We start from the raw sequence: 15,155 nt of genomic DNA on the forward strand, positions 1-15,155 counted from the left end.
ATGTGGGATCTTCCCAGACCGGGGCACGAACCCGTATCCCCTGCATCGGCAGGCGGACTCTCAACCACTGCACCACCAGGGAAGCCCCAGAGCCTCTTTTGAACTTAATGAATTTAAAAAATATTTTTAGGTTCTCCCTTGACATTACTTCTACTTTTGATATCTGTTAATTCAGAAGAAAACATGACAAATGACAAAAACTTATTCTTTGTTTTGTAACTTACATAACTTTGCATTTTCTTAACCAGAAAATATTTACCTATATTAAAATTTTGTTCACATATACAAGCCACTGCTTATTTTATCTATAGACAATCCTAGTGTACCCTGGGAGTTAACAGTCCTTTATAGTAATACCATTGCTTCCTCGTTGTCAAGAGTTTGAAGACTGGGAATCACTGCATAATAGCATTTTGCATTTAAAATTCATGCTTACATTATAAACCATAGAAATGCCAGATCATATGTAGCTCCTTATAGTCTATGTACAAGTGTAGTAATTTGCACTTAAAATTTTACAAATACAAGAGCCAAATTTTAATTTTCTTAATTTTTTTAAACAGATTATTGAAAAGGCAGCTGAGATTGCAAGCAGTGATAGTGCTAATGTATCAGTAAGTATCAAGGTTTTAAAATAGCCCTTATTACAAAGTTGTGTTCATTATTAGTTACCTTCATATCATACAGGAGACCATACTCATATGCAAGAACAGTCTGAGTGTGCGTGAGTATGAACATGCTCATATTTTGTTAAATGGCAGCTGTTTGTGGTTGGTCTTTGTTCAGCTGGTAAGCCCTTTTCTGATACAAGCAAAGGTTCAGCCGGTAATCTGTAAGGGATGCTATGACACTTCATAGATTAACAGTACCATGTTTTTTAATATTAGTTGAAGGAGGAGGCTGTAGTTCTCTTTATTTCTCTGATACAACAGAGCAGATATATTCAAGGCAGGTTTCACAATGCTGGGGACCCAGGTTTCTTGCATCTTGGCGCTCTTTCATGTTAGTGTGTAGTTTTTGTCTCGTGTAATATTGGTGCTTCAGCTTCCTACATTAAAACTTTCCAGCCCACAGGAACAGGAAAAGCAAGACTAGAGGCCGCACCCATTCTTTTTGAGGATATCATTAATATGCTTCATTTCTGCTCACGTCTCATTAGCCATAACTTAGTCATAGGGCCATACCTAACTATAAGTGAGGCTTGTAAATGTAGTCGTTAGCTGGGCAGTCCTATGCTTGGCTAAGAGTAAGAGATTGTAGTTAATAAAGTAAGAAGGGGAGAATGCATATTGAGAGACAAATAGCAGTCTCTGCTACATACATCATTCCCATAGTTTCTGCCCAAAGACTACAAAATAGATTACTTTGTTTATTTAGTTTACAATATATATAATATTTCTACCATCTATATTTTTTAATTTAATTTTTTGACTTTCACTTTAAGACTTTGCTGAGTTTTAATCTGTTTTTTTCTTTTCATGTCACCAGTTTATAACTTTCAAGTGACTTTAGTAATGCCATTCTATATAGAATGGTAATTAGGTAGAAGCCAGGAGGCAAATGGAGATAATGTATATGCTTTTGTTATTTGCACAGAATGAAAGCACTATTTAATGTTGGTTAGTTGGAGAAACATCTGGCCCAGGCTGTCTTCTTTTTTCGTTTGTTTCCTTTTTTGTTCTTTTCTTCTTTTCTTTTTAAGTTGAAGTATAGTTGATTTACAGTGTTTCAGGTGTACAGCAAACTGATTCTGTTTCATATATATTTATATATATTTTTTCACATTCTTTTCCATTATAGATTATTACAAGATATTGAATATAGTTTCCCGTGCTATACACAGGAAACTATATTCAATAGTTTGAATATAGTTGATTATCTATTTTATATATAGTAGTGTGTATCTGTAATCCCAAACTCCTAGTTTATCACCTCCACCTTACCCCTTTGGTAACTGTATGTTTGGTTTCTAGGTCTCTATGTCTATTTTGTAGATAAGTTCATTTGTATTTTCACTTAGTATGATAATCTCTAGGTTCATCCATGTTGCTGCAAATGGCATTATTTCATTTTTTAAAAAATTTATTTTATTGAAGTATAGTTGATTTACAATGTTGTGTTAATATCTACTGTACAGCAAACTGATTCAGTTATACATATATATACACATATTCTTTTCCATTATGGTTTATCACAGGATATTGAATGTAGTTCCCTGTGCTATACAATAGGAATTATTTCATTCTTTTATGACTAATATTCCATTGTGGCGTGTGTGTGTGTGTGTGTGTGTGTGTGTGTTTGTACATGCAAATACCACATCTTTATCCGTTTGTCTATCATTGGACATTTAGTTTGCTTCCATGTTTTGGCTATTGTAAATAGTGCTGCTATGAACATCGGTGTGCATGGATATTTTCAAATTAGAGTTTTCATCTTTTCCTGATATATGCTCAGGAGTGGAATGGTTGGATCATATGGCCACTCTATTTTTAGTTTTTTAAGGAAACTCCATACTGTTTTCCATTGTGACTGCACCAGTTTACATTCCCACCAACAGTGTAGTAAGGTTCCCTTTTCTCTACACCCTTTCCAGCATTTATTAATTGCAGACTTTTTGTTGATGGCCATTCTGACTGGTGTGAGGTAGTACCTCATTGTTGTTTTGATTTGCATTTCTCTAATAATTAGAGATGTCGATCATCTTTTCTTGTGCCTGTTTCCATCTGTACGTCTTCTTTGGAGAAATGTCTGTTTAGGTGTTCTGCCCATCCTTCTATTTGGTTGTTTGTTTGTTTTTGATATTGAGCTGTATAAGCTGTTTCTATATTTTGGAAATTAATCCCTTGTTGCTTGCATCATTTGAAAATGTTTTCTCTCATTCTGTAGGTTGTCTTTTCATTTTGTTTATGATTTCCTTTGTGCAAAAGCTTTTAAGTTTAACTGTGTCCCATTTGTTTATTTTTGCTTTTGTTTCAGTTACTCTAGGAGACAGATCCAAAAAAATATTGCTCTGATTCATGTCAGAGTGTTTTGCCTACGTTTTCCACTAGGATATTTATAGTACCATTTTGAGTTTATTTTTGTATGTGGTGTTAGAGAATGTTCTGATTTCATTCTTTTACATGTAGCTGTCCAGTTTTCCCAGTGCAACTTATTGAAGAGACTGTCTTTTCTCCATTGTGTATTCTTGCCTTCTTTGTTGTAGATTAATTGACCATAAGTGTGCGGATTTATTCCTGAGCTTTCTGTTCGGTTCCATTGATCTATGTGTCTGTTTTTGTGCCAGTACCATACTGTTTTGATTACTGTAGCTTTATAGCATAGTCTGAAGTCAGGGAGCGTGATTGCTCCAGTTCCATTCTTCTTTCTCAAGATTGTTTTGGCTATTCTGCAGGCTGTCTTCTGCTTTACCATTAGAGTTCTCAAAAATTTCAGTAGCCTTTCAGTGCAAGTTATCTGCTACTACAAATACTAACCAGAATCAATTCATAAAAATCAGGAAAATAATATTGATACAGTTCTGTTGTCTAATTCACACATTCCATTCACATTTAGCCAGTTGTCTCAATAATGTCCTTTATAGGTCCAGGATCCAACCCAGGATTACTTGTTGCATTTCTTTAACATGTGTTTTTAGTTTTCTTCATTCTAGAATAGTTCCTCAGTCTTTCCTTATCTTTAACGACTCTGATGTTTTTTAAGAATACAAGCCGGTTACTTTGTAGAATGTCACTCAGTTTGGATTTGCCTAATGTTCTGTCATGATCAGATTCTAGCTACGTATTTTTAGCATAAATAGATTGAAGTGGTAGTTTGTTCTTACTGCATTTTACTCAAAGGTAAACAATGTCAACCTGTTCCATTACTGTTGACGTTAATTATTATCACTTGGTTAGGATGGTGTCTACTAGGTTTTTCTACTGTGAAGTTAATAAGTAAGTAGTTTGTGGGCATATTTTGGGACTAAGTAAACATACTGTTTCACATCTAACTTTCACGCACTTGTTTTAATATTAATATATCTTGCCTGAACCAGTATTATTACAGTGGTTTGCCATATGCTGATTTTCAAATTTATTTTCCTTTTGGATTTTGTTAGTTGACTTGTACCATAGGGTCGAGGTTTTTCTTCTCCCGCATTTACTTACTTTAAAAAAATTATTGGATTTGTGATTTCTGTTTTATTTAATGACTTATAATTAGTAACTGTCATTAATTTTGATGTTCAGATTTTACCTAGATTTGGCCAGTGGCAACCCATTCATGTTCCGTCTTGAGTCTTTTTGACATGTCTTTATCATTCTTTCAGCGTTTCCTTCTTTCTGGTACAACAAAGTGTTCCAAGGCTCATCTGGTATTTTCTCTACCCTAGCTTTGGATTCAGTCATTTCTGCCAGGAGACCTGATTCCTTTTACTTGTTAAAAGTATTTAGAATCCAAGTTCTGGGCACTGGGTATACTCATTACGCTTGGCATGCAATTGCATCTAAGCCTTTTCATGAAACAGAACTAGGTAGTATGTGTTGGACTGCATAATATTTGAGCATATATAAGCACAGAGATATATTTCTTTATCTGTCTGTTAAAAACTATGAGTTCTTATCAATGTCTCCAATTTGGATTCACCACCACAGGATTTTTTTCTAGCCTTTGCCTTAACATATTTTAAATTACCTTTTCTGTCAGTGAGAAATCTGGATTTCTGTGAACCTTAACATATTTACTTATTTGCTCAATCCTCTGTAATCAATCTTCCAATCGTATAAACATCTTCAGAACAGTCTCTTTCCCACCAGCCCTGACTACATGGGCTGTCTCATCCCCAGTTGTGTGTTGGTCAGTCTGGCCAACACATAGTTAATTCCATCCTTGACAAGCACACGGCTAACATGCTGTTTTGAGTTTCTAGCCCCTCTGAATATGACAGATGAGTTTTCCAGGCCCACCACCCCAGTAAGGAATGGGAAAGAGCCATAGTCTTTTTTTTCATTTGCTTATGGCAAGATATATATGTTGTGTTTTATTTTGGTCAGTAATCACTATTATAATGTGTATATAATTATGAAAAATCTAAACATAAAAACAAAGCAGAGAATATAGGTGTTAACTTTCATTGCTTTCTACCATTATTTTAATGCAAGCATTTTAACATGTGTGTAAGTTCATCAATTGCACTACAGTGTAATTTTTCATTGCTGATTGTTTTGAGTTTTGTAAAAGGATGTAAGATTCTGTGGTTTTTTTTGGCTTACTGCCACATTTCTGGTAGTTGTTTGTTTTTACCTTGGCTTTATCCAGTGCTGTGCTTTTCATAGCTCAGTAAACAGTCACACTACAATTATACAGCTAAACCCCCTGCTCTTCCCTCTTAATTTATTCCTAGGTCTTCAGGATATTTACTTACAGTAGGTCTGTAGTGTCTAATTTTGATCCATGAAATTACAGTAGTCTGCTAGGTTTTGCGCTATTTAACTTAACAGCAGTCTGCCTTTCTCAGGCATGAACAATTTATACTTTTTGTTGTTTGCAGTAACAGGTTTCACTTTTATATGTAAGTGTGGGAGTTACATTTTCAAATTCTGATAACTTCTCATGATCATTTTGCAAAGAAAAAAGAAACTCAGTCAAGTTTGTAAAATAAAGCATTCCCTTTTTAGGTTGAGGCTCTGAATATAAAACTGTAATCATACATAGAGAGAGAGAGTGTGTGTGTGTGAGTGTGTTTGTGTGTGTGTAAGACTTTATTTTTGCTAAGAGCATTTTAGACTCACAACAGAATTGGGAGGACTGTACAAAGATTTGCCATATATCCATGCCCCTGCACATGTATAGCCTTCCTCATTATCAACATCACTCACCAGAATGGTACATTTATTACTAAGGATGAATCTCTCTACATTAATACATGATAACACTCAAATGTCCATAGTGTATCTTAGGTTTCATTCTTGCTGTTGTGCATTCTATGGGTTTGGGCACATGTATAATGACATATATCCATCATTATAATATCATACCAAGTAATTTCTCTGCCTTGCAAATCTGTGCTCTGCCTATTCATTCCCTCACCCTACCTTCTATCCCTGGCAACCACTGATCTTTTTATTGTCTCCATAGTTTTGCCAGAATGTTGTTGTCAGCATCATTTTACATGTAGCCTTTTCAGATTGGCTTCTTTCACTTAGTCATATGCATTTAAGGTTCCTCCATGTCTTTTTGTGGGATGATAGCTCATTTCTTTTAGTGTTAAATAATATTCCATTGTCTATATGTATTTCAGTTTATCCTTCCACCTACTGAAGGACATCTTGGTTGGTTCCAAGTTTTGGCAATTTTGAATAAAGCCAAATAAACATCCATTTACAGGTTTTTGTGTGGGCATAAGTTTTCAGCTCCTTTTGGTAAATAGCCAAGGGGCATGATTACTGGATTGTATGGTAAGAGTATGTTTAGTTTTGTAAGAAGTCGCCAAATTGTCTTCCTAAGGGATTGTAGTATTTTGCATTTCCACCAATAATGAATAAGAGTTGCTCCACATCCTTAGCAGCATTTGATGTTGTCAGTGTTCTGGATTTGGGCCATTCTAATAGGTATGCAGTCATATTTCATTTTTGCTTTAATTTGCATTTCCCTGCTGACATATGATATTAAGCATCATTTTATATATATATTTTTGCCAACTGTATATCTTATTTGATGAGGTGTCTGTTCAGGTCTTTGATCCATATTTTTTTGTCTGGTTGTTTTCTTGTTGTTGAGTTGTAAGAGTTCTTTGTATATTTTGGATAACAGTCCTTTATCAGATATGTGTTTTTGCAAATATTTTCTCCCAGTCTGTGCCTTATCTTTTCATTCTCTTGACAGCGTCTTTTGCAGAGCAGATAATTTTAAATTTATTGAAGTCCAAGGTATCATTTCTTTCAATGATGGATCATGCATTTGGTGTTATATGTTAAAAGTTATTGACAAACCCAAGGTTATCTAGATTTTCTCCTGTGTTCTTCTAGGAGTTTTATAGTTTTGCTTTTCACGTTTATTTTTATCTAAGTCAGGTAGTGTCGGTCCTTCAACCTTGTTTTTGTTTTTCTTTTAGTAAATTTTATTTATTTATTCTTGGCTGTGTTGGGTCTTCATTGCTGTGTGCAGTCTTTCTCCAGTTGCGGCGAGTGGGGGCTGCTTGTCCTTGTAGTGCACAGGCTTCTCATTGCGGTGGCTTCTCTTGTTGCAGAGCATGGGCTCTAGGCATGCGGGCATCAGTAGTTGTGGCACACGGGCTCAGTAGTTGTGGCTCACGGGCTCCAGGGTGCAGGCTCAGTAGTTGTGGCGCACAGGCTTAGCTGCTCCGTGGCATGTGAGATCTTCCTGGACCAGGGCTCAAACCCATGTCCCCTGCATTGGCAGGTGGATTCTTAACCACTGCACCACCAGGGAAGTCCCTGTAGTAAGTTGTAAAATAAGGAAATGTGAAACCACCACCAGGGAAGTCCCTCAACCTTGGTCTTTCTTCTTCCATGCTGTGTTGACTATTCTGGGTCTTTTGCCTTTCCATATAATTTTAGAGTCAGTTTGTTTATATCCACATAATAACTTTCTGGGATTTAAATTGGGTTTGAATTGAATCTGTTGATATTAAGTTGGGAAGAACTGACAATATTGTGATTGTCAGTTCATAGATAAGAATATTGACAATATTCTTATCCCTGAACATGGAATATATCTCCATTTGTTTAATTCCTTGATTACTTTCATAAGAGTTCTGTAGTTTTCTTATATAGATCTTGTACGTATGTTGTTAATTTCATACCTGTTTCCTTATTTTGGGGTGCTAATGTAAATGTTATTGCGTTTTTAATTTCAAATTCCGCTTATTTATTGCTAATACATAAGAAAAGGATTTACTTTTATATATTGACCTTGTATCCCACAATTGCTGTAATTGCTTATTAGTTCCAATGGTGTTTTTGTTGATTCTTTCAGATTTTCTACATAGACAATCATGTCATCCTAATTATTTTTACATATGCATATACTATTTTGAATCTCACTACTTTAGAAAATTAGTGATATGACTTTTATTTATTTTAATGTTTATATGAAATCCCAGTTAAAATAATTTCAAGTACAAAATAATATGCTAATGGAATATAAATCCTTACAGAATCTTGTCAGATAATTCTGGAGATTTTTTGGGGGGGGGATAAGGAAGGGATATGCTTTCGCCTAAGTGGTTTAGTTTTTCTTTATGTATGGGGAAATGTACCTTTTTCTTTTCTTTATTTAATAAATTTATTTTATTTATTTATTTTTGGCTGCATTGGGTCTTCATTGCTGCGCGTGGGCTTTCTCTGGTTGCAGCAAGCACGGGCTTCTCTTCATTGCAGTGCGCAGGCTTCTCATTGCAGTGGCTTCTCTTGTTGCGGAGCACACACAGGCTCTAGGCACGCAGGCTTCAGTAGTTGTGGCACACAGGCTCAGTAGTTGTGGCTCACGGGCTCTAGAGTGCAGGCTCAGTAGTAGTGGTGCACGGGCTTAGTTGCTCCACGGCATGTGGGATCTTCCCAGACCAGGGTTCGAACCAGTGTCCCCTGCATTGGTAGGCAGATTCTTAACCACTGCACCACCAGGGAAGCCCCCCTTTTTCTTTTAATGTTAGTGTAATTCAGAGTCTGGATCCAAAAAATAGTATGGTCCGTTTTCTTTATTTTAATATATTCTTATAAGGATTGGGAAAGAAAATAGGATAACTGTATTTTTTTTATGTTTACTTTTAGCCAAGTTTCAGTCCTTACTCTAAATGTTTTAATGCCTCAGAGCCAAGAAGGCACCTATTAATTTTTTTTAAAACTTTATAAATTTGGTTCATCTTTGATTTTGTTTTTTTTTCTTTATAGAAATTAAAAATTAAAAAAAGAAGATGAGAAACTCAGTTCAAATAATGACTTCTTTTTAATCCAAATTACAATTCTGCCACCTAGTGTTTGCATACGGATTTTTTAACAGTATTCTTTTTTCTTCCTTTTAAAAAACTGTTTGAGAATAATTTTTTCTTTCATCCTTAGCTTACTAATTTAATATTCAGCTTAATAAAAACTTTAAAAGGGGTAGCCAACTTTTTACAGAATTAGATTAATATCTCAAATTTTAAAGCTCATAAGTTGTTGAAAAATTCATTGTGTATTAACCCTTGAACAACACGGGTTTGAACTGTGCAGATCCACTTACAAGTGGATTTTTTTCAATAAACATGTACCGCAGTACTATGTGAACCGTGATTGGTTGAATCTATGAATTTAGGGATTTTCTACTGCTTGGGGGTTGGTGCCTCTAACCCCTGTGTTCAAGATTTGCCCGTGATGTTTACACAGTTTAGTTCTGTAATGAGTAATTTTACTTTCTTAGAGTCGAGGTGGAAAGAAGTTTCTTGCTGTACTGAAAGAAATCTTGGACAGGGATCCGTTGTCTCAACTGTGTGAGAATGAAATGGATCTTATTTGGACTTTGCGACAAGACTGCAGAGAGAATTTCCCACAGTCATTGCCAAAATTACTGCTGTCAATCAAGTGGAATAAACTTGAGGATGTTGCTCAGGTAACAAAAGATCATTTCTGTAACTCCATTCAGCAGTATATGTTACTTTGTTGATTTCATGTAAATTGTCCTTTCCTACATAGGTATGTTTCCATAGGTTGGGTAATTTTCTGCAGGAGAAATTTTGAGGTTTTAAACTCTTACATATTCTGATCTAAATGGTAAACCAGAAAGTTTTAAGATTCAAAATCCCAGATTCCGGGTAGGTTTTCTATATCTTTTATTAAAGATAATTAAGACTTAGGTCTTGGGGTAATCATCTGTAATTACTACCAGCATGTGGTAGGTTCTGGGCTACTTCTAACAGTTTCATCAATGAACTCCAAGGTTTTAATCTTAAGACCCTTTGCAGTGAGTGTCCTAAAATGAATATGTATTGTTTGAAAATTACCTCTATTTGTAAAAGTTAACATTTTAGATCATAAGCCATTCAGATCAATTTTACTGTTTATTTAAAGTTGGTCAGTGTTGATGAATATTTGCCTTTAAGCAGAAAAGAAAAAGGGGAAAAAATGTTTGATCCAAAAAAGCCACCAAATTTTAGCCACTTGATTTAATTTTCAAGGCTATGTGAAAAAGCACTGGCATTATTAAATTCACTTGGTTATCAGTGATCTACAGAAAGATTCTTGAAATTATTTTTTAATCAGAATGAATACATTTGGCATATTAAAATAACGATATTCACCTTACTTGAATTCAACTGATCTTTTAAAAATTTTTCTTGTCTTAATAAATCTATAATGACTTTTAAAATTTAGTCAAGAAATGTATATTTCTTTTAATCAGGTATATTTTTTTAAATCTTTGATTTTATTGTTTTACTTCATAAATTAAGTTTAGGAAGGATTTCTTTTGAGTTTATTCCTAGGGTCTAACAGTTTTTTTGGAATCATGTTACAAAATTATATGATGTACCTTGTTTAAACTGGTTACACAGACCACATGAAAATTACTTACTCTGAAAAGGAACTATTTTTGTCATCTAGATAGATTTTAATTGTTCTGACACAGTTGTCTTCTAACCATTTATTTATTTAAATTCAAGGTTAGTTTTCTATGAACCCCTCTAATGGTTGAATATAAGCATTTTGGCACATTTGCCTACTTCTCAATGAATAGCATTCAGTTCTAAGTGCCTATCCAAGAAATGCATCATATTATTATTTTGCATATAATTAGGATAGAAAAAAATTTCTTGCTATACTCTTAAGATATCTGAGAGGGAGGTTTTGTATGTCAACTGTCAGAAAATGGAGTGAGACAATTCAGGCTTAATATTTCTTTCTTCGAACCCCAGGGGCAGAAATTTTTACACTGAGGAGTTTAGTTTAGTATACTTGTCTCATTTCCATGAGTAAATCTGAAGCATTGTTTTCAGATATAACTTAACTTCCTCCATTGTGGTAGAAGAAAGTCTGTAGTGTAACTTAATATTCTTATAGAAAAACCTAAATGTGTGTAAAGAAGTATAGGAAGGCATGAATTTCACGATCCTAATCCCCCCTTTTAGTAGTCTAGAAAAGAAAATCAACGGAATAACAAGTAATGTGTTTTGGCTTCTCCGCCAACCCTATCCCATTGCCAGTTACACTGAACTGGTACAAGAGAATATAAACTGTATTTTCAATGAATTGACTACCTAAGAGAAGTGGAGAGTCAGAGCCTGGTGCACATATTCTGCAGGCATATGCCATGGGTGAAAATTCTATAGAAGGGTAGCCTCCCATTAATCCACAGGAAAACATTCTGTTGGCCTACTGCAGAAGGGGTTTCAATAGTCTCTGCAGCAGACAGGTAATTAATTAGTCAGCACTGCTTTCACTATTTATATGGCTGAGTCAGATTTCCTGTCCCTATTTGCTTCCATAGCTTTCCGCAAACTGAACTGATGAGTTTTGGTAATTTATTTAATTTTATGTTTATATTATTGATTTAATAATTATAAATAATCTTAGCAAAAGTTATAACTTTTCAATAGTAGGGCTGTTTTTAACCTATACCATAGTTGAACCTCTGTTATTATGTAACATTATCTATCCTTTACAGTATTGTTTTTGTGGAGCAGTGTATTCCATGTGTTAACTGGGGATGTTAGGAGGGTTTTTTTTTGTTTGTTTGTTTTTTTGCCGTACGCGGGCCTCTCACTGTTGTGGCCTCTCCGGTTGCAGAGCACGGGCTCTGGACGTGCAGGCTCAGAGGCCATGGCTCATGGGCCCAGCCGCTCCGCGGCATGTGGGATCTTCCTGGACCAGGGCACGAACCTGTGTCCCCTGCATCGGCAGGCGGACACTCAACCACTGCGCCACCAGGGAAGCCCAGGAGGTTTTTTTTAACTATCATTTCAGACCCTCAGGAAACAGTCCCCTTTATCCATAAGGAGGACTGCTAGTCCATTAGGGCCTTGGGGAAAGTGGGCAGGGAGCCCCATCAGTGATAAAACGTGGGGTGACGTAGGTGTTTCATATCTTTAAAGCAGTATGGCTCAAACTTTTGTTCATTATTACACTCCCTTAGGACCCTTTTTACATATTTTCCCCTAATAGCCCATCCCCATGGGATTTTGATACCACAGATAAGTGTATGGTATGTCTGCCTATGTAGTGTATGCATATATGTACTTTATATGTTAAAAGAACAAGTATAAGACAATCTTTTTATTCAGTACAAGTTTAAGAATAATTGAACCAAAATTTAAGGTAAAAGTTAAAATGTAAAAACTAACATTTCGTTGTATTTGTTGAATAACTGCTGTAATTCATTATGTAAATTATAATGTATCACATTTCATATCCATGTTAGTAATTTATGTAAATGTATATTAAAAAAGCAATGCAGTCAACTTTTAAAAATTATTCAAAAGGGTTATTTTTTATGCTAATGTAAAATAATTGAAAATTAATTTTAAAAAATTATCATTAGAGAACTTTTACATTTGCTTCATGAGAAGATACCTTTTAACTTAGCTGCTAGATACTCATTTAGATATTGACTTTTTTTGAGCACTTGACAAGTTAATGAGAGGTTGAATAATTTGGAGAATTAAAATAATAAAATGTAAATTATTTTTATGTAATTTTCAAAGCTCCAGTCTCTCACAGATGCTCAAGTGACAAACGACAAGGCAGGCAGCAGGTACTGCAGGCCATCTCTTGCAACATGACTTTGAGATTGAGCAGGCAATTGAGAGAAAAGCCTCCAACCATTGCCATCTATTTGCCATATTCTTGTAGCTCTCATCTTGCATACATTTTGTGTTTCTTCCTTGGACTTGATGTCAGTGCTACATAAGTGATACCCAAGAAAACCCAACAATATAAATCAGATATTAAGGAATAAGAGTTTGTCCGATAGGGTTGAGCTTTGGAGGGCCACAAATCATAATTATCAAAAAATGTTTCGCTTTCCTCCATAACCACTTTTCTTCCCACTTACCATCCCTGATAAGAATGTGAGCTATAAACATATCAAAACCATGAGGAGGAAGGGACTCTTTCCAAAATCGACCCTTAAAAAAAAAAAATCAACCCTGATGAGTCTCACTGTGTTCTGATGGGAGGCAGGTAAGAATCCTTTCTAGAGATTTGGGTTTTCTGGAACTAGGGTTTCCAAAGATGTGGCCATGTCCACCTGAACCCACCCTTCACCAGTACTCCCAGCTCATTCCCCCATGGGATTCTTTTTTATCCTATATCTAGGTCATTTCTAAGTGGCATCTGTAAATGGGAAACTGGCTGTATTTATCTTGTGTATATAAAATAACTAGGTACTGTGATTTAATGGATTTAAACATGTTATAGTCAATAAAGTTTTGTAAAGTGATAACCTTAAAAATATTAAGAACTAAAAGTAAACTTCCTCAAGATAATTTTATGTTGTTATTAATGTACTTTTTAATATGTAAATTGCCTTTCATTAGTTTGAGCCTTGCAGCTTATATTTTTACTTTGAATTTGACCTTTAAGTATTTCTTGATTATTTCCCTCTGCTGTTTCCCCTCTTCCCTTCCTCTCACCTTCCCCCCCACCTTCTGCCCCCATCTTTTTTTCCTTTAAAAAATTATTTAATGGATAATGATTGTAGAATTCATATATTCAGTGTATCATTCTACTTGCAGGTAAGTACATAATAGCTTTTTTACTTGCTTACCCGATAGAATCTTTCAACAGAGACAATCTTTATTAATCTGTATTAACAACAGTGGATTTTTGAGGCCTTAGTAACTGCAAGTATGCTTCTCCTTTCTTTTGACCCATCTCTGCTCCTGTGTACCAAGGAAAAATAGATTACTTTTCTCTCCTATAATTTCTGAACCAGTTTCAATTTTTAAACAGCTTCAGGCACTACTTCAGATTTGGCCTAAACTGCCCCCCCGGGAGGCCCTGGAGCTTCTAGATTTCAACTATCCAGATCAGTACGTGCGAGAATATGCTGTGGGCTGTCTGCAACAGATGAGGTATCTCCTGCAGGAGGCTTTTTTGGGTCAAGGAATAACTTGTGGGTGGGAAGAGAAGTTGATGTCTGCGTGAATGTCTTGTAAGAAAGGAAAAGGATAGGAATGATTGAGTTCAAAGCATTTCTTCCCTCCTTCCTCCCACTCTCTCCCACTCTCAGTCTCTCCTGTTTTGTCCCCACCCACCCCATCCCATCTCCTCCGATCCTCCCCCCTCTTGCTCTCTCTCCCTTTTTTTTTTGGCCTGGCTGCCTGGCATGCAGGATCTTAGTTCCTGACCAGGGATCGAACCTGCGCCCTCTGCAGTGGAAGTGTGGAGTCTTAACCACGGGCCACCAGGGAAGTCCCCACTCTATATATTAAAACAAAAAAGCAAGCAAAAACTGCATCAGGTGGTCCCCAAGAACACCCTCAGGTTCCATGACTTACTAGGAGGACTCATAGGACTCAGCATATAGTCACTCTTGGCTAAGATTTATTACAGAAAAAGTATACAGAGCAGAACTGGCGAAGAAAAACAATTGATGGGGCAAAGTCTGGAGGAAACCAGGGAGATGCTTCTAAGAGTTCTTTCCCAGTGGAGTCACACTGAATACACTTAATTCCCCCAGCAACAAGTTGTGACAGCACACCTGAATACTGTCTACCAGGGAAGCTTGTTAGAGACTTGGTGGCCAGGGTTTTTTTTGCGGGGAGGGCAGTGCTAGTCACATAAGCACCCTCTGCCTAGCATATTCCCAAATTCTAGACTCCCGGAACAAAAATGGGTGTTGAGCATAAAACATACTGTTTGCAAAAACAGTTTAGGCACAGTAAGCCACTCTTATCTGTTAGGGTGGTGGGAAGCCTTCAGAATTCTACATTCCCAGATGCCAGTCAAGGGCTAACCTTGTAAGCATGCTTTATCAAAGGATAGCAGTCAGGCTTGCTCCTCTGTTAACTCTTTTCTGTCCACTCACAATTAAGGAATGTTAATATTTTTTTTTTGCGGTACGCGGGCCTCTCACTGTTGTGACCTCTCCCGTTGCGGAGCACAGGCTCCGGACGCGCAGGCTCAGCGGCCATGGCTCACGGGCCTAGCTGCTCCACAGCATGTGGGATGTTCCCGGAC

The 15,155-nt window shown here is 36.2% G+C and overlaps 1 protein-coding gene across 3 annotated transcripts in view; it reads left to right on the forward strand.

Moving 5' to 3' along the window:
• Nucleotides 1-15,155, forward strand: part of PIK3CB (phosphatidylinositol-4,5-bisphosphate 3-kinase catalytic subunit beta) — a 202,928-nt gene that overhangs the window by 148,956 nt on the left and 38,817 nt on the right. For all 3 annotated transcript variants that reach the window (XM_024131871.3, XM_028489344.2, XM_028489340.2), the window contains exons 12-14: nucleotides 564-614; nucleotides 9,403-9,591; nucleotides 13,926-14,047. In XM_024131871.3, coding sequence (XP_023987639.1) covers nucleotides 564-614; nucleotides 9,403-9,591; nucleotides 13,926-14,047 — 362 coding nt within the window. The remainder of the gene's footprint in view (nucleotides 1-563; nucleotides 615-9,402; nucleotides 9,592-13,925; nucleotides 14,048-15,155) is intronic.

This window comes from Physeter macrocephalus, chromosome 1, assembly GCF_002837175.3.
Source record: "Physeter macrocephalus isolate SW-GA chromosome 1, ASM283717v5, whole genome shotgun sequence".
Classification (NCBI taxonomy): Eukaryota; Metazoa; Chordata; class Mammalia; order Artiodactyla; family Physeteridae; genus Physeter; species Physeter macrocephalus.